At 40.4% G+C, this 19537-nt stretch overlaps 1 protein-coding gene across 3 annotated transcripts; it reads left to right on the plus strand.

Moving 5' to 3' along the window:
• Positions 1-62: 62 nt before the first annotated feature.
• CUNH5orf22 (chromosome unknown C5orf22 homolog) lies at positions 63-18732 on the plus strand. Of its 3 annotated transcripts, none has more exons than XM_037063117.1 (9): positions 63-248; positions 1670-1815; positions 6322-6471; positions 8482-8911; positions 9964-10026; positions 10262-10383; positions 12248-12314; positions 14615-14754; positions 17695-18732. In XM_037063117.1, the coding sequence occupies exons 1-9, from the start codon at positions 168-170 to the stop codon at positions 17825-17827; spliced, it is 1332 nt and encodes a 443-aa protein (XP_036919012.1). In that variant the 5' UTR covers positions 63-167; the 3' UTR covers positions 17828-18732. The 3 variants fall into 3 exon arrangements, with proteins under 3 accessions (XP_036919012.1, XP_036919013.1, XP_036919014.1); XM_037063118.1 differs by having other exon boundaries at positions 162-248; positions 1755-1815; XM_037063119.1 differs by lacking the exon at positions 1670-1815 and having other exon boundaries at positions 162-248.
• Positions 18733-19537: the final 805 nt, after the last annotated feature.

The following is a 19537-nucleotide window of genomic DNA, read 5'->3' on the forward strand; positions in this document are numbered from 1 at the left end:
TCTCATTGGGCCCTCCGGAGTCCGCCCCCTGCCCTCTCTGTCCTCCAATCCAGAACCGCAACCGGGTGAGCGCGCGGTTCCACTCGGGAACGGTGGTGGGACTGTCCTCCGTTCTTAGCGGGTCCTCGTCCAGAGTCTCTGGCTCACTGACAGCGGAGCGCGGCAACATGAGCGACTCCGCGGGAGAACGCGCTCGCCTCCGGCGCTACCCTGAGCTCCCGGTGTGGGTGGTAGAGGATCATCAGGAGGTGAGCGGGCAGCGGCGGAGCCTCGGCCTGGGAGGCCAGAGAGAACCAGAATCGGTTACTTGCGCGAGTTGCATTGAATTGGGGGAAACACCAGAACTACCTTGGAAGCTAACTTGGAATAGGCACTGGCGTTTGGGGGCGCTTACACTGCTTCCGGCCCCTGGGCAATCTGACTGCAGATCCCCGAATCCTTAACCTGCACTTTAATTCAGGCTTCCGGCCCTCTCCGGCATCTCCAGCACAGGCCTGCTGTGTAGGTGGGAGACTTTGTTAAGAATGTGGATTGTCCAAAAAAGAAAAAAAAGAATGCGGATTGTCATATGTGAAATAGAGACAATTTTAGGGCCATTAGTATTATTGGGTGCACAGGGTGCACACACATTTTTTTAATACGGTGACCCGCGTTTCTAAACGCTAAAGACATTTCCCATTTCTATGGCAGTGCTAGTTCAGAGTAGCGAAAAGAATGCCTGAATGCAGACTTCTGGAAGGCTACAAGGCAGATCCATGGATCGGATACCTTTTTTTTAAGCAGCATTAATGAACCTTGGGAGTTCTCTGGATAGGAAAAAGGAAGAGTGATTCCAGGTTTACGGATGGAGACAGTTGAGAGGAAGAAGTTGAGCTTCTTCAGACCGAGACATAGTGTGTATAAGCATGAGAGAAAGAGCGAGTGTGGATTATACAGTGCTTTCGAATTCAGTCTTTTTTTTTTGAAAACTCATTGTGGTTTTTTTAATTGAATTTACTGGGGTAACATTGGTTAATAAAATCATAAGGTTCCAGGTGTACATCTCTATAGTACATCGTCTGCATATTGCATTGTGTGTTAACCACCCCAAGTCAAGTCTTCTTCCATCATCACTAATCCGCTCTTTACCTTCTTCTACCTCCCTCCAACCCCCTTGCCCTCTGCCAGTCACCAAACAGTCCTCTGTGTCTGTGAGGTTGTTTTTTTTTTTACTTTGCTTAATCAATTTCAGTATTGAAACCTAGAACTTCAGAACTTGAATAGGACAAAGCCTTATAGACCTCCTAGCCTAACCACACCTTCTTATAGTATGGAAAGGGCGGGAAGGCTGGCGATAGCTTGAACACAAGTTAGTGCATGTATTAACTACAGGTTTTTTCAGTTCTTGTCTGTTTCCTCACATTTTCTGAGTTAATTGTGGCAGCAAAAGATGCCCATGAAAGCCTTTGGAGGTGCAAGTTGGAAATTCCGAGGAAAAAATAAAGCTTGAGGTCATTATCTAAATGATTGCCAATGAACACGTTTCCCTACATGTATTTACCCACTCGTTAATACCTTCCGGTGCTTCAGATTATGTGCAGTCACATTTAGCACTGTTTTTCAGTCTGCGCTTGAGTGTGAACTCATGATTTCAGTGCCAGTTCTGAACATGTGCATACGTCTTTTACAGGTTCTGCCTTTTATATACCGAGCTATCGGTTCAAAACACCTTCCTGACAGTAATATAAGTTTTGTGCATTTTGACTCACATCCAGATCTCCTTATTCCTGTGAATATGCCGGCTGACACTGTGTTTGATAAGGAAACTCTTTTCAGGTAATACATGATTTTGTTAATGATCGTATACATGCTTGAAGTACAGTTTGCAGTATAACTGATTAAGTTATAAGGGATAAGTGATTAATGGAAATAGACTGTGGTAAGCTCATGAGTTTGTTTTGTTTGCCTCTTTAATGTTATTTGAAACAAGCCTTGACAGACTGTTTCTAAAAGAGCCAGGTAGTAGATATTTGAGGCTAAGCTGGTCATATGGTCTCGGTTGCAACTCCTTATCTCTGCCCTTATAGTGTGAGAGCAACCATAGACACTATGTAAACAAACGGCCGTGGTTTTGTTACAGTAAAACTTTATTTACAGAAAACGAGTGGCCTAGTCAATGATTGCCAACCTCTGCTTTAAAATACAGAATTTTACAAATATTGCAGAAGAAACTTGAAAAGTTATCTGAGCCAGTTCTCCCTTCCTCTCTGCTTTAAAAGTCTGAATATTGGTGCACAAAAAAAAAAAATGTGTCTTATCCCTGGCTGGTGTGGCTCAATGGACTGAGCGCTGGCCTGTGCCAGGTCTCTGGTCACCAAAAAGGTCGCTGGTTTGATTCCAAGTCAGGGCACATGCCTGGGCTGTGGGCCAGGTCCCCATTTGGGGGCATGTGAGAGGCAACCAATTGATGTATCTCTTGTACATTGGTGTCTCTCTCTCTCCCTTCCTTCCCCTCTCCCTAAAAAATAAATAAATAAAATCTTTTCTAAAAGATATGTCTTAAATACATAGTTCAATAATTTAATTTATATATCTCTCCTTCCAATATTGAGTTTTTCCAACCTCCCAATTTGTTTATTTTCAGGTGACAAATCCTACTGACTATCAGTTACATAGAATCATAAGATGGAAGTGAAATTGATAATTTGTACTCTATTCTTCAGGAAGGATCATACCTAAAGTATCTATAAAAAATGACTTACTAGCCTCTCTTCTGTAAGAAAGTTCTCTGAAATTGTCACTTTCTATGTACATATTTGTTAGAGTGTAGCCCACTTGTACAATATAAAAAGTTACATAGCAGTAATTCTTCTGTTTTAATATAAAATTAAAAGATAGATGCTTGTCTCTGGCTGGTGTAGATCAGTGGACTGAGCACAAGCCTGTGAAGCAAAGGGTCTCCGGTTCAATTCCAAGTCAAGGCACATGTCTGAGTTGCAGGCCAGGTTCCCAGGAGGGGACATATGAGAAGCAACCACAAATTGATATTTCTGTCCCTTTCTCCCTCCCTTCCCTAAAATAAAATCTTTTTTTTTTTTTAAGAGAGGTACTTGGATAGGGATTTCTGGTGAAGATGGAGGCATTGGTAAACATACCTCACCTCCTCACACAACTATAGCAAAAATTACAACCAGACTACAAAGCAAGTATCACCCAGAATTGTCAGAAAATTAAGCTGTATGGAAGTCTGACACCAAGGATGTAAAGAAGCAGTATTCATCCAGATGGGTAGGAGGGGTAGAAATTCACAGAGAGACACAGAAAGGTGTAGAGACACGGAATGAGGGGTCCTGCATCCATGTGTTGTGTATGAAAATTGAGAGGGATACCTCAGGAAGGAGGGATCCCAGCCTCAGAATAGACCACCCAGCCCAGGGCTCAAATGCCAAGAAGTCCCCATAACTTCTTGCTGTAAAAATCAGTAGGGGTTGTGGTGGCCACAGAAACTTGCAGGATTCTCAGGAGACGCCTCTTAAAGGGCCCACAACAGACTTGGGATTCAGCAGACTCACACTCACACGCTGGAATTTAGCACCAGACAACACCTGAAAGGACACAAGTAGCATACGGGGAGAAAACGAAGTGACTGGCATCAGGGCGAGTGCCAAGAGACGACTTCCTCCAAAAGCCAGGCAGTGAGCTCTCTACAAGCCCCCCTGTCCCATCTACGAGCCCTCCCCGACAAAGAGCAACAGTGGTGACATGGGTTGCCCACCCTGGAGATGACCTAGGGCTCCACCCCATACGACTTACAGGGGCGCTTTTCTGTAATAGATTATGGTACTAATATAGGGAGTCAGAGCAGCTCTATGTAGTACATAGAAGCAAACACAGGGAGGCTGCCAAATTGAGGAGACGGAGAAACATGGCCCAAGTGAAAGAACAGATCAAAACTCCAGAGAAAGACCGAAACAACATGGAGATAAGCAACCTACCAGATGCACAGTTCAAAACACTGGTTATCAGGATGCTCCAGGAACTCATTGGGTAATAGCATAAAAAAGACCCAGGCAGAAATAAAGGTTATATTAAGTGCAATAAAGAAAAATCTACTCGAACAGCAATTAAAATTAAATAAATAAATATATATATATATTAGAAGAAAAAAATCTACAGGGAACCAACAGTGGAGGGGATGAAAATGAGAATTTAATCAACAATTTGGAACAACACGAGGAAGAAAAAAATTCAAAAAAATGAGGATAGGCTAAGGAGCCTTTGGGACATCTTTAAATATAACAACTTCCAAATCATAGGGATGGGAGAAGAAGAGGAAGAGCAAGAAACTGAAAACTTATTTGAAAAAATAATGAAAGAAAACTTAACTAATTTTGTGAAGAAAATAGACATCCAAGTCCAGGACACAGAGAATCCCAAACAAGTTGGACTCAAAGAGGACCATACCCAGACACATCATAATTAAAGTGTCAGAGATGAAAGATAAATAGAGAATCTTAAAAGCAGCAAGAAGAAAGCAGAGAGTTTCCTACAAAAGAGTTCCCATGAGACTGTCAACTGATTTTTCAAAAGAAGCTTTGCAGGTCAGAAGAGACTGGCAAGAAGTATTCAAAGTGATGAAAAGCAAGAACCTATGGCAAGATTATTCTATGCAGCAAAGCTATCATTTAGAATGGAAGGGAAAATAAAGTGCTTCCCGAAGACAAGGTACAGCTAATGGAGTTCATTGTCACCAAGCCATTATTATATGAAATGCTAAAGGGAATGATACAAGAAAAAGATCAAAATGATGAATATTAAAATAGCAAAAGTTCACAACTATCAATAATTAACTCCAAACAACAAACTAAGCAAACAAGCAGAACAGGAACAGAATCATAGATATGGAAGTCATCTGGAGCGTTATCAGTGGGGAGTGGGAAGGAAGAAAATGGGGCAAAAGCCGCAAGGATTAAGAAGCACAAGTTGGTAGGCACAAAATAGGAGAGCGTTAAGAATTGTATAGTAGCCAAAGAACTTATATGCATGACCCATGGACATGAACTAAGGAGGGGAGATTGCTGGAGGGAATGGAGGTACCGGGTGGAGGGGGACAAGGGGAAAAATTGGGACAACTGTTACAGCATAGTCAATAAAATCTTTTTTATTATGAGCAAGAGAAAGATGCTTGTCTGAATTAATTACATTCGACTTCCAAAACCCCAATTCACACCACTGGTTTCTAAAAAAAAACATGTACATCTGCCACCGTCCTTACTCTTTTATACTTAGAGGTTTTATGTTTTCGAATTTGAAGATAATTATGAAGCAGGTGTGCAAACTGTACAGTTAGTCATAGGATACTAGTTATTAGACTTTTTAGTCTCAGGATTCCTGAATACCCTTAAAAATTATTGAGCTATTTCTTTAATGTGGGTTATGTCTACCAGTATTCACCATATTTAAAATTAAAACTGAGAAGTATTTAAAACATTAATTCATTTCAAAATAACAATAGACTTATGTGTTAGCATAAATAAGATACTTTTATGAAAAACAAATATGTTTTCTAAAGCAAAAAAGTAACAATGCTTAAATTGTTGTAAATCTCTTTAATACTTGCCTCTATAGAAGATTCTCATATCTACTGCATTGATTCAGACACCATATGTTGTTTTGATGGAAGTATATGAAAAAATCTCAGAGGATTTTTATAGCCTTTCAGATAATTGTGAATATTCTTTAATACTATACTGACACTTGACAAGTGGTTATTTCTTAAAGCTTGGACCATAGAATCTGGCGATTCGTATTCGAGTCTGAATAGCCATGGTTTATCATCAGTCTTTCAAGAAAAATGGTGTTTTGCTTACAGTTCAGTCACAAGTGCTTTTCCTTGAGACTTCAGTGTATGTAGCAGAAGTAGGTTCTGTACACGTCTGATTTTACCACACAAATATTTTAAAGTGTGTACTCAAGATCAAGGCTTCATCATGAAGAGCATTTTTACGTGAAACTGGGTTGGGGGAGGGTTAGTGCTTGGTCGTGGAGAACACGGTGACTCCAGTATAGTCTGGTTCTATTGCCTCGATTAATCTCACCACACCGACCCAAGATTGCTTTGTACCACCGTGCGAATGTCAGTGCCATGGGAACGGAAAACAGCGCCTTAGTGTTTGGGGAAAACTGCTTTTAACCAATGGTCACAGGAAGTAGCTCAGGCACCTTCCAACTGGTCCCTCAGACCCCGTTTTGAAACCTGCTGTCTTAGTGTGAATGAAATTACATTTGGGGGAAAAATCTCTCACTAATAGTTTTTATTCTTCCTCTCTGTTTCTTTTCCAGAGAGTTAAGTATTGAGAATTGGATCATGCCTGCAGTTTACGCTGGCCATTTTTCTCACGTAATATGGCTTCATCCCACATGGGCTCAGCAAATCAGAGAGGGTAGACATCGCTTTTTAGTGGGCAAGGACACGTCCACCACCACCATCAGGTGACTTCCTCAGACTCGTGAGTGCGGAACAGGTTGGACGCTGCCCTCCTGTTCTGGATTCCTGAAATAACTGACAAGTGTGCCTACACACGGGGAGTCAGATGAAGCCTCGGCTCTTCGCAAAAGAGTTCTCAAAGCATCAGGAACAGGTTTCCAAGTCTCTTAAACTTCTCCACACACCAGTTAAACTCTGGTGCTGGCCCAGTTTGTTTCTGAATAACGTGATCTTCATCTCCAGGATTCTGGCCCCCTGATGTCTGACGCCATTAAATCATTGAAGTGCTTTTTAGATTTATGTACCTAATGATACATTTACCCTTTCCTTCCAGCATAACTCTGGTTGGCTGAATGGAGAAATTAGCAGTGAAGAAGCAAAAGTAACTCACTTTTTTTTTAATAAATCCAATGGCTAACGAGTAAATTTGGGGTTTTAATTAATATGACTAGCTTTAGATAATTAAATTACAGAATTCTCTGGCTTGGGTTACATGTACAACTACTTTTCTAGTAAAAGCTACGTAACCAGTGTTTTGTGTATCTTCTGAATTCTCTTGCGAAGGGATGAGTGTTTTAAGCAGTGGAACTGTAACTTTCTATAACCTGAAGGATATAGGGATTAAATAGTAATACATTGAAAATGAAATAATAATCTTTGAATATGATACTTTTTACTTCTGATACTTACCCTTAATGATACAATTAACTTTTCTTGTATATTACACAATTCACTTTACTGTATATACATGAAATTTTATTTATTGAGAATATAATAGTAAATAGGGTTCCTCAGACAATAAATATTGTACATAATATTGGTATATGTGAAAGAGTGGGAACATTTTTATTCAGTACTTCAATGTTACTTTAACCTGTAACAGGTTTCTGCAAAATCAAGTAATTTTGAGCAACCTGAAACAGACATTTGAAACTCAGTGTGTAGAATAATATTAGGAAGGTTTTGATTATCTCGTGATTTTAATCCTGCAAGTAGAAATTTATGGAAGAGACATGCATGTAGGTATGTCATCTGAAATACTGAACCGATATGAACAAAGTAAAATATCCATTATTATGGAAGAATACAGATTTACATTAAGGAGTACAGCCTTTGTCTTTCTTAGGACGGTACAGTTTTTAATGAGCCTGGAGGCTAGATTTATTGTGTCATTGATCTTTTTGGGAAAAACCATATCTTTTTAAATGTCAGACTGTATGTGGGAGTAGGTAGGTAATATTAACCATTGTTGTATTTGGACAGAGCCTGCCTCTAGAAGCAGCATTTGGTTTCACTGTTCATAATGTTTACCAGGGCATGATATAGCTGAACAGCTAAGATCGTGCCAATATGTCTAAAATCAAAAATCTGCAACTTGTGAAATGTGTTCTGCCCATGTACAAGACTTTTTTAAAGATTTTTTATATTAAAATATTGTGATCATATAAAGTATAATTAAGCTTTGAAATACATTGGGGGGAGCTTCTATTAAGAGATATTATTTCCGGATGTAATTTTTGTCTTCAGCGATTTGGGGAGGTAAAATTCCAGCTGGTATAAGAGAAAGCCAAAGTACTAGCTTAAGCGGGATTATTTCTTTCTTTCTCATATTTCTTTCTTAGAGTTCACCGCACATAGTCCAGGGCAGGGCTGTAGTTTGGGACACCCCAGTTTCTTCTGTCTGTTTTGCTCCATCATCTCTAGAATGTTGCCTTTGTCCTCATAGTCCAAGGTGGGCTTGTCATATGCCAGTCAGTGGGGAGGGGAGAGCCAGGCGCATCCTCAGTCAAGCGGCCACACCCAGCTGTGAGACAGACTGTGACTTCGTACATTTGGGTGCCCAGCTAAACAATTGGGAAATGCTGTTTATACAGAAGAACAGGAGGTACAAATATTAGAGACAGGTCCCAGTTTCTGCCCAACCTCTTTATAATTCTGCAATGCTGAGGAGTGCTATGCAAAATGTCAGCTAATTTGTCCACTCATCTTTAAAATAGTTTTTTCCTCTGATCCAGGGTTACAAGTACAGATCATTACTTCCTAAGCGACGGTCTTTATGTAACCGAAGACCAGCTAGAGAATCAAAAACCTTTACAATTGGATGTAATTATGGTAAAGCCATATAAACTCTGTAACAATCAAGAAGAAAATGATGCAGTGTCTTCTGCTAAGAAACCAAAGCTAGCCCTGGAAGACACAGAAAACACTGCCTCTGCTAACTGTGACTCTAATTCAGAAGGATTGAAAAAGGACACAGTGTCACAGAGAAGGGTCCAGACCTGCCTATTACCTTCATGTTCATGTTCTTCTGAAAGCCAGGAGTGCCAGACTACAGTCAGCACGGGAGAACTCCTGGAAACTTTGAAGAAAGGGGATGCATTTGTTTTAGATATTGACTTAGATTTTTTTTCAGTCAAGAACCCCTTCAAAGAAATATTCACTCAGGTAAATGTGGTATTTTTAAAACATAGACCTTGCGAATTATACGCCATTTCTCTAGATCAGGGATCAGCAAACTTTCTACACACAGCCAGGTAGTAGGCACTTTATTGTGGGTCAGTGTGGCCTCTGTCGTGTCTTTTTCCTTCCTGTTCTTTCAAATCCTTTAAAACTGTATGTACCATTCATAACTTAAATGCCATACAAAAAACCTGTAGGCAGTAGGTTGCCAATCCCTGCTGTAGATAATATTTATTATTTTGCATTTATTAATTGGGGTAACGTGCGCATGGGTGGCTGGGAAAAAACAAAGCTGTACAGTAAAAGAAAGTGTGTACGTGAAGGAACGTCACCCCCTTTCCCCATCCCCTCAGTTACTTGCCTCAGAAGCACGTGCCACAGCCAGTTTGTTAAGGTGTCTTCCCAGAGATACTCTTTGTCTGTAAACTCCTGCGGACAGATTTTTCGGTGAATAATAAGGCGCCTAATGACACATGGACTGTTTGTAGCTAATCACTGAGGCCCGTGATCTTATGCTACCTCAGCAGATCTTAAATGCAAATCACCGAGTTGGAATTTTGCATTTAAGAAACTGATAAATTCATGATCCAAGTCAGTATTCTAGGTGTATTTTATGGACGTATCTGCTTGCCTTAGCATTCAGGAAGTTTGTCCTATTCTACTGGGGGAATCTGTTCTGGGGGAATTCAAATTAACTGTGTTTTTTCTAAGTTCAGTATTTGATTTTTAATGATGATGCTGTACTTTACAATCCTTATTCTGTATGCATATCAGAAACCTTGTGATTTATCTAAATAATCAAAGACCTCTACTTGTCACGCCCAGATGGATGGAGTTGCCCTGAAGAAATATACTGTTTACAATGAAATGTCGATTATACGTTTTGCCTGGTTTTCTCATATTCATCTTTAAATGACTAAGAAGTTTTTGAATCATAGCCATTTTTTACTTAAAGCATATCACTAAAATAATTTAAATTAAAAAATCATTGAAAAAATGTTTTTCTTAATATATGGATTTTTTTGTTTTGCTTTTAGGAGGAATACAAAATCCTACAAGAGCTCTACCAATTTAAAAAGCCTGACACCAACCTGACAGAGGTACCATTCACTGATTTCCTCAGGTTTTGTCTACTTACTGTATAACCAAATATGTTATTACCGGGTGCTCTCAAACAACCATCCAAAGCTTTTCTGTGTGTGTTTATTGGGGAAGTCCATGATAAGTACTTGAAAATCGTATTTTAACTAATTGAACTGCAATTTTCATTGTGATGGGATTTCACTTGTATTTTGAAAGAATGACTATAACTTTGGCTTTTCTATGCATTTAAAGGAAGATTTGGTAGATTGCGTCGATACTCGAATTCACCAATTAGAAGATTTAGAAGCAACTTTTGCTGATTTGTGTGACGGTGATGATGAAGAAACTGTGCGGAAGTGGGCTTCGAACCCTGGGTAAGGCCCTCAAACATTTCTCTGCATCTCTGCAATATTCCCTTCCTAGACATGTTACTAGATTTCCTAAGTCGCTTTTAAAAATTGGTATTACATTTCAACACAAATTTACTAGCGCTCTTTAGCATTTATTGAGTACTTTCTATGTGCCCAATATAATTCTAAGATTTTTCCTTGCATTATCTCATTTGTTTCTTACAGCAGTCTAATGGCTTGATTATTATCACTTCTATTTCATAGATAAGGGAGCTAAAGCACAGAGGTTAAGTCGCCCAAAATCACATAATAGTACGTGGGTGTGTTTTTAGTCACTGCAGCAGCGGCCCTACTGTGTGTAAGATGTGGTGGTAGGTTTCATGGAAGATTAAAAATGAGTAGACAGTCCCTGTTCTAAGTGGAATAAGGAAGAAAATTAACCTGTCAATAGAAAAAGTAACTCAGCAGACTGGTAAGCGTAATGGGAGAACGTGCCTCCGTGGAAGGCTAGCCCAGCTACAAGTGGAAGAGTTTACACTCGAGCTGCCCGTGGCATCAGGGGGCAGGGTTTGAAGGCTGGGTTTTCCATCAGGTCATTTGTTTGGCCCGTCCGCTCCGAGTTGACCGGCCTTGAAAACAAGGAGGTCGTCTATTGATTTGGGGGGTAGGGGGCGAAGAATGCCCTTAATAGTAATGCTAGTTTGAAAGGGTAGTGACATAAATAGTTACTTTTCTCTAAAATAATGTTTTAAATTATATAAACTCAAGAGACCAGGAAACTGAAATAGAACTTTTTGTCCCCAGGAGCATAGAAGACCAGAACTAGTTTATTTTCAAACTGGGGTCATTCTCCATAGTGTCGATGTAAGAGTCAGCCATGAGACAGCAGTAACGAGGGGACAGACGGGGCCTCCTGCCTCCCCTTTTCCTTTTTCTTTCCCCTCCTAGCAGATGGGTAGAGGTTGGCAGAAAAGGCACAAAGTGCTAGAATTATTGATTAATCCGGGCTTCTAAAGAGTTCTACCTAAATTAAATACCTTAAACACACCATTGTTATTATATCGAATGGTATAGAACTTTCTCCATTATAATTGTATATATGTCAATAAATATGACCTTAATACTTTTAAACCTTCAGGAAGCTATCTTTTTTTTAAAATATTAAACATTTTATTTATTTATCTTTAGAGGGGAAGGGAAGGAGAGAGGAAGAGAAACATCAATGCATGGTTGCTTCTTGTGCATCCCCTGCTGGGAACTGGCCCCTGCCGGGAACTGGCCTGCAACCCAGGCATGTGCCCTGACTGGGAATCAAACCACGATTGTCTGGTTCACAGGCCCGTGCTCAATCCACTGAGCTACACCAGCCAGGGCAGGAAGCTATCTTTTTTTAATACTGTGTGTTTAAGGCACTTAGTTTTCTTGCTTATCAAAATGATTTTTTTATTGTTCAATTACATTTGTCCCAGTTTTTACCCCGCCTGCTCTCCCCTGCCTTCACCCCCCTACACCCTCCTCCACAGTCAGTCCCCACCCCATTGTCCATGCCCATAGGTTCTTTATAGATGTTCCTTGACTTGACCCTTACCCTTCAAAATGATTTTTAAAGTCACAATAGAACTTGCATTTTTAGAGAGGAGGAAAATCTCAGTTTCTTCAGTGCTAATTTTCAACATTTAACACAATCTGTAATCTTTTTAGGTAAGAAAACAGCAGGAAATACTTACTTCTTAATATTTTAACATGATATTTGAATAGCTTTATTTTTTTTCTCAAGAAGCATACGAAACGTATTGTTAATGATGAATTTTAAGGGTAATGTATCATTGGCTACTGTAATTTTGGTTGAGGTGGTGTGATGTTTAATTGAGGGGTGGCTTTTTTCCAGAATGGAATCACTAGTTCCACTTGTACAGAGTTTGAAAAAACGGATGGACGTGCCAGACTACGAAATGGTAAATATTTTATACTGAAGTGAAAAATTGACCCTATTCAAAGGCATTTTTCTGGATGGAGAAGTGTGGTTTCTGTTAAAGTGGGTCACCTTTATTTGTGTTCCTGGGATGTGTGAATTAATTTTTTAAGTGATGAAAAAAATACATGCTTTTTAGAAGCTGGAACATTTTTCAGTTTTCTAGGAAAAACGTGCTTTTCCCAGTTTTATCTGTGAAACAAAAGTGCTGTGTTTTGTTTTGCTTTGCTTTTTGGTCAGCTCTCTTCTTCCTAGAAAAAAAAAGAATACAGTTTCTAAAGTTTCTTTCTTCCTCCCTCCCTTCCTTCCNAGGCATTTTTCTGGATGGAGAAGTGTGGTTTCTGTTAAAGTGGGTCACCTTTATTTGTGTTCCTGGGATGTGTGAATTAATTTTTTAAGTGATGAAAAAAATACATGCTTTTTAGAAGCTGGAACATTTTTCAGTTTTCTAGGAAAAACGTGCTTTTCCCAGTTTTATCTGTGAAACAAAAGTGGTGTGTTTTGTTTTGCTTTGCTTTTTGGTCAGCTCTCTTCTTCCTAGAAAAAAAAAAGAATACAGTTTCTAAAGTTTCTTTCTTCCTTCCTCCCTTCCTTCCTTCCTTCTTTCCTTTTTTCCTTCCTTTCTTCCTTCTACTTCCTTCTTTCCACACTGTGTAAACTTCTCTGGTTAAAAACACAGAACAGAAAGACACAAGGAGGTGCTCTGGTGAGTGCATTTCAGTGGTATCGGCTGCATTAACAGACTGTACCAACAGGGATCTGAATGCAGCATCAAAAGAGAATACCATTGGTGATCATTTCCTTATGTTTCTATCATTCTGCAGTCTTTGAAGCACAAATTTTCCCGTTTGAAGTTCACATGCCTTTTGTCTCTCAGATTTTGTGCCAGAGCTGTGGCCCCCGAGCTTTGAGTTCCTCCTTTACTTCTGGTGCTTCTTGTACTTCAGTCAATTGTGTTTTAGCTTTAATGTTTTATTTCCTTGTGGAACACAACCTAATCACCTTATCTGAACTGAAGTTTACATACTACTTTAATGCTAACTTTATAAGATTAAAAAATACCCCCTAAAGAATGTTTTGGTTAAATCGTGGCTAATCCAAGACTCACGGTTCTTTTTTACTTAATTTTTATTTTTTACATTTAGTATTGTTTTGCACAGCAAGACAATCATACTTTACAAAGTGTTCCCCCAATATTTTCAGTATTCTGCTGGCACCATACATAGTCACCCTCCTTTTTAATGGCAGTTATTAAAAATGAAAGCGTTAGAAGACACGTAAGGCTTCCAAGTGCTTTGACGGCACGTGACATTCATGAACATCTCCAGCAAGTCCCCTTTAATTGTCCCATGACATCTGGACTTTCTGGTGGTCGGGAGGGGTGTACATGCTGAGAGAAGGGATGTCATGGGCGCGGTCGAGGTCACGTAATCAGATATGGCGTGCCTGCAGCTACAGGGTTAGAACGCTCGGTGTTTCAGCTGTTTGAGTGGAAAAGATTCTGCGTAGTCTGTCATTTTATAATACTGTAGTGCATTAAGTCTTTGATGTTAATCCAGAGCTTCCAATAAAATTGCAGATTAGTATTTTTTCCATGCCTTACACTCTTATATGCTAGTCCAAACTGTGACGTGTTTGAGACCCAGTTTTCGAAACTTGAAAGCAGAAGCGGCAAAATTTGGCTTGTGAGCCATTTCCAGCTCCCGGGCGTATTGAGTTAGTGCCGGTCCTTTACGATTACAGCGCGTGCGCAGACGTCAGTAGTGCGTGCCCGCACACACAGGTACGGGAGAAACCGCAGCCGTTGGATAAGTAAGGCAGGAGGAAGGCTTTCCCGTGAGTCCTCTCAAAGCTTTGAGTGGAGTACTAAGTGCATGTATTTAAAGATAAAAGTAATATGTTGGAACAGAAGATAAGGTGAGAATGTTGTGTATTGTTTCATATCAGCTTTTAGAATCTAGGTAAAATGGATAAGTTGCTAGAAAATGTGAATTGTCAAGCTCAAGACAAGACAGAAACTGAATGAATCTGTAATCATTAAATAAGTTTAAAAAGTAGCTAAAGAATTATCTCTAGAAAAGGCCTCAAGCCCAAACAGTTGTGTAGGTCAGTTCTTCCAAACTTGATAGAATAGATAACTTCTATGGTACAGACATTATTAAGGAAAAGATAACCTCAACTCAAAAAAATCAAAAGATCTGTCAGCAAGGCCATTAAATGGTTGAAGGATCTTCTAAAAACAACAAAACCTTAACTGTGTGATTTTTCATTGTCTGACATCAGGTTCACCAGGCGGGTCTAACCTGTGATTATTCCGAACTTCCTCACCATATCAGCACAGAACAAGAAATTGAGTATCTTATTCAGTCCGTATATTATTTACTGAAAAAGCTACCAAAGCCTACTCTGGTGACAATTGCAAGGTAAGTAGGAGCCTGAATAATGGCCTGTCAAAGATGTCCACATCCTATCATAGAAATTTGTGAGTACGTTGGCTTATACGGCAAAAGGGACTTTACAGATGTTGATTAACTCAAGGTTCTTAAAATGAGGAAGTCATCCTGTTTGCTGGGTGGGTCCAATATAATCACAGGGGTCCTTATAGGGAAGCCAGGGAGGTCAGCATCCGAGAGACTGGAAGATGCTGGGACATTGTCTTTGAGGGCGGACGGTGGACCGTGAGCTGAGGAACAGGTGCAGGCAGCCTGTCGAAGCTGGGAAGGCAAGGAGACGACGGATCCTTTCCCGGAGCTTAGAGAAGGCGCAGTCCTGCCAGCACCTTTACTGTGGGACTTCTGACCTCCGACAGAACTGTAGGATGATCAGTTTGTGCCGCTTTAAGCCTCTAAGTTTGTGACAGTTAGTTGTAGACCAATAGGAAATTAATACAATCTCCGTAAATTAATCTAAGGATTGCTAATACAGGAATTCTTACCCATTTTTTACCCTCTCAGCTCAAATTTCAGGGGTTGTATTTTCTCTTTGCTATTAGAAATGGTTGGCAAACAGCATGTCACCTTGTCTTTGGAGATGGTGATGTTTCCCCAGAGAAACACAGAACTCCCATTTCTGTGTCCTACAGGGGAATATTTAACTGCTGCCATGTTTTAAGTTTAAACATACTATATGTGTAGTTACAATTTAATAAATCTTCTCTATGTTAATTTTTGGGCTGGTTTTCTTTAGAACTGTTAGATTCTAGAATAAGTGCTTTTAATACTCAAATAATATTTATATTTTTTGTGACAAGCATTTTGTAACATCTTTTACCATCCTAAAACAAAATTCATAGATAACCCAGCTTACATACACACATAATTAAAAATATATGTATATTATACACAATATATAGTTAATGTAATTGTCGTAGTCCATTCAGGCTGTAGTAACAGAAATGCCATAGATCTATTGCTTACAAACAACAGAAATTTCTCACAGTCCTGGAGGCTGGGAAGTCCCGGTTCATAGACAACCGCCTTCTCCCAGCAACCTCACGTGGCGGAAGGGGTGAAGCAGCGCCAGGACCTCCATGGTAAAGGCACTAAATCTCACCTAGGGGGAGTCCTCCCTCATGACCGACCAAATCACCTCCCAAAGGCCTCCCCTCCAGATAGGACCACACTGGGCATTGGGAGCCAACATACGAATTTCGGGGGCCTGGGGGAATGAGCGTACACAAACATTTAGTCTTGGTTTATAGCAATAACCTACGTATACACGTAATTTAAATATACGTTTATATATGTATGTCCATACGACAATATCAGTGTAACATAAAGGAGGAACGAAAGTGGTTGGTAAAAGCCACGTGTTAAAATGCCGCACTAGGCTTGCATCTTTACGAAGAATCGCTAAATGTAACAGTTACGGACGCAGATCCTCAGCATCTAAGTGCCTCTTACTTGTCGTAAATTAATCTTCTATGTATGATACTTTAGTCTTAAAGTAGGTGTTTATCCACATGTATATTTTGGACAGTAATTTAAAATTGTTTTCTATCATTTATTATGTGTTAAATGAAGTCTCAATCTAATCATCAGAGAGTGGAATGAGCATATTGGAGCTCTATAGATTATTTCTGTAGTTCTAAAATACTTGTGATGGGGAGTAGGCTGTATAACTAGCCCCATTTCTGTCTAAAAATCTCTTCTATGCCACCCTTCTCCGTCCCTCTGAATAGCTTCCTCACCCCATTTCAAACCAGGAGATATGGGGCTACTTCCAATCCAGTCATTCAGACTTTAAGCCAGCTGTCGTTGACAGTGACACTGTAACTGCCTGGCTGTTCACATGGTAGTTTGTAATTCTACAAAGACTTCCCCAAATGCCAATTTCTGTCCCATCCCACTTGGCTTTTTTCTCCATACTTACTGCCTAGGAAATCGATCCCTCCACCAACACGTCCCGTGTTTCGTCCTGGACAGTCCTGTACACTTGTGTAGTTCACATTGTTTTCAGAAGTGGGGCCCTTTTATCAGTTGGAAGGCCTCTGCCATCATAATTTCTAGCCCTAATGTACATGTAAAACAATGAGAAGCCCTGGCTGGTGTGTCTCTGTGGGTGGGGCATCCTCCCACAGACCAAAAGGTCACCAGTTCGATTCCCAGTCAGTGCACATGCTGGGGCTGCAGGCTAGGTCCCTGGGTGGGGGCATGCAAGAGGCAACCAATCGATGTTTTTCCCCATTTCTTTCTCTCTCCCTTCCCCTTGCTTTAAAATATATGAACAAATCAGTTTTTTAAAAGAATGAGAAGGGTGCCCAGTCACTAAGATGATGAGCCCCAGGATTCCCCAGCGACAGGTTTCTTTCCAGCAACATTGGTCTCGTGGTTGAGCGCTGAGGCTTTGCACGTAGGCTCTAGCTGTGTGACCTGTGCAGGGTAGTCTTTCTCTGTTTCAGATTCCTTGCAAACACAAGGCCCACGGGCTGAGTCCGGCCCTCCACTGCGTGGCCACGCTCCTTGTTTCTACCCCATGGCCGAGCTGAACTCTCACTCAACAGTTAAGGAGTATTTACATGTATACAGTCCTAAAATCACATTCCTAAAATTACAAATTTCCCTTTGAAAGCAACCATGAGGCTGATGTGGCCCCCGGTGAAAATGAGTTTGACACCCATGCTCTAAGGGGAAGGTAGATCTACCTGTTTCCTAGAGTGGCTGAGAACATTAAGAAACATCTTTTATGTCATGTGCCTGATACGAGCAAACATTTAGTAGCTTGTAACCATTATTATTCCCAAATCCAGCAACTTTCATTGTAATTTTACACTGAAGTCAACACACACGGGCTTTTCCTCACTGCACAGTATGATCTCATCCTATTTGTGTGTGTGTGTGTGTTATTTCTCCTGTCGGTTCCAGGTCAAGTCTGGATGATTACTGCCCTTCTGAGCAAGTCGACACCATTCAAGAAAAAGTCCTCAGTGCGCTACGCTCCCTCTACGGAGCTCTGGACGTTCACCTGGTGTATTCAGTAGAGTCTTCTCCGTCTTGAAACAACCAAACACTGGGCTCCTGCTGTGTCTCGGCGTAGTGACAGGGCTTTCATTCACCTCCTTGTAAGCAAGTCTTCCAGAGGACACTTGGTTCTCTATTAACTTTGAGTGAACATCTTTCAGGTGTCGGTTGCTGAATGGTGGCAATTTTGTGGGCATCAAGTCTACCCCTGTTGCTTATCTTGCACGCCTTCTATAATTGTCTTCACTTTTGTGAGGGTGTTTTTTTGTTTGTTTTTGCTATTACAGATGTCCCTTTTTTCCCTTTGAGGGTGGGGTTTTCCCTTCATTCTCATTTTTCTCCTAGGTCAGTTGGACTGTATGAGATTCATTCATTCATTTGATTCGCTCAGCTGACCGACCTTTATTGAGCACTTACACACGCCGGGGGTGTGGTAAGGGACAGGATGGGCGGGAGGGCTAAGAAACAAGTCGCAGAGTGTAAGAAATGTTAGAGAGGAAATGACAACCACAAACATGTCTTAGGCATGCTCTAGTCCTCAGGGCAACCTGGTCTTACGGGAAAGTGACACTCTCAAAAGCTACTACCAAAATAAACAAACAAATTAATAATAATAATAATAATAGTAGTAGTAGTAGTAGTAGTAAACAAACTTGCCAGTCCATGAAAATGTCGCAGGAAGTCTGCCTCTCCGAGACTGGTACTATGACCCAGCTCTCGCAAAACATGCTCTCCGCACTGTTGGTATGAGGAGGTCTATTTAAGTAAACTCAACCAACCAAATTAACTCTAGTTTGCTAATCAGAAAGCCCTTCTCGGGTGTTGTACCTCCACGATGGTCAATATGAGCGTTCATTATCATTATCGCTCTTAAGTGCCGCTTTATTGGCAGTCTGGGTAGATACTTTTTCCAAATAAACCAGCTCTTTGTGTAAATAATAGGGGAAAAATCTTCAGCTCTGGCCTACCATCAATACTGCCTTCCACCGGCTTCCCCATGAGTAAGAGACCCTGTCTGACTGGCTCTTAATCATGGAGCTTTGCATTCACTCAATTGGCCAGTCTTTCCTCTCTCCAGTATTCATCCTGTTCAGTAATCATTTTTAACTATCTACTTGATTTATTTTCCTTTAAAGGTAGGACGGAATTTAAAGGAAAAAAAACATTATTCCTCAATCCTAATACACTAGTTGTTTTCATTTTTGCATGTAATTTTCAGGCCTTGACCACGTGTGTACCTGATGACATGATCGTGTTAACCTAACTGAATAGTTGATACTGAAAGTCGCATTACCATTACCACTCACTAGATGGCGCCAGATCCCCTTTTTTCCAATGGTTCTATTTTCCAATCTTTCTCGTCACCAAGTTGATTCTCCAAAGCTGATGGTGTGGATGCTCATTTCTGGTGTGAAAAGTAAAGCAAACTGAGTTAACCTTCCATTTTGATAGAACATTATGTGCCAAAACTTTATCTCATGGTAAAATCAGAATTGCAAAATGATGCTATTATTTATTTTTAAATTTTGAAAATTAATTTGTATTAGCGTTCTGTAAATAGATGTTACCTTTATGAGTAAACTAATTTTGTGTGCTAAAAGAAATTCAGAGGTGTGTGTTGAGGTGTAAAGATGTACAACCAAACTGTAGCACTGACTACTCATCTCCGATCTCCGCGTGTTCAGAGCATCGACCTCATGGGCCTGGCTCAGTCAGCAGCCACTCACCATAGTTCCCATTGACTGTG

This window comes from Sturnira hondurensis, unplaced genomic scaffold (genome assembly GCF_014824575.4).
Source record: "Sturnira hondurensis isolate 20B ecotype Veracruz unplaced genomic scaffold, ASM1482457v3 Scaffold0014384, whole genome shotgun sequence".
Lineage (NCBI taxonomy): Eukaryota > Metazoa > Chordata > Mammalia > Chiroptera > Phyllostomidae > Sturnira > Sturnira hondurensis.

What these genes read in the sequence shown, in the direction of transcription:
- CUNH5orf22 (XM_037063117.1), top strand. Translation starts at nt 168, where the DNA reads ATGAGCGACTCCGCGGGAGAACGCGCTCGCCTCCGGCGCTACCCTGAG. An exon ending in ACGTCCACCACCACCATCAG is followed by an intron (nt 6,472 to 8,481) that starts GTGACTTCCTCA and finishes CCTCTGATCCAG; the next exon opens with GGTTACAAGTACAGATCATT. An exon ending in ACTCTGGTGACAATTGCAAG is followed by an intron (nt 14,755 to 17,694) that starts GTAAGTAGGAGC and finishes TGTCGGTTCCAG; the next exon opens with GTCAAGTCTGGATGATTACT.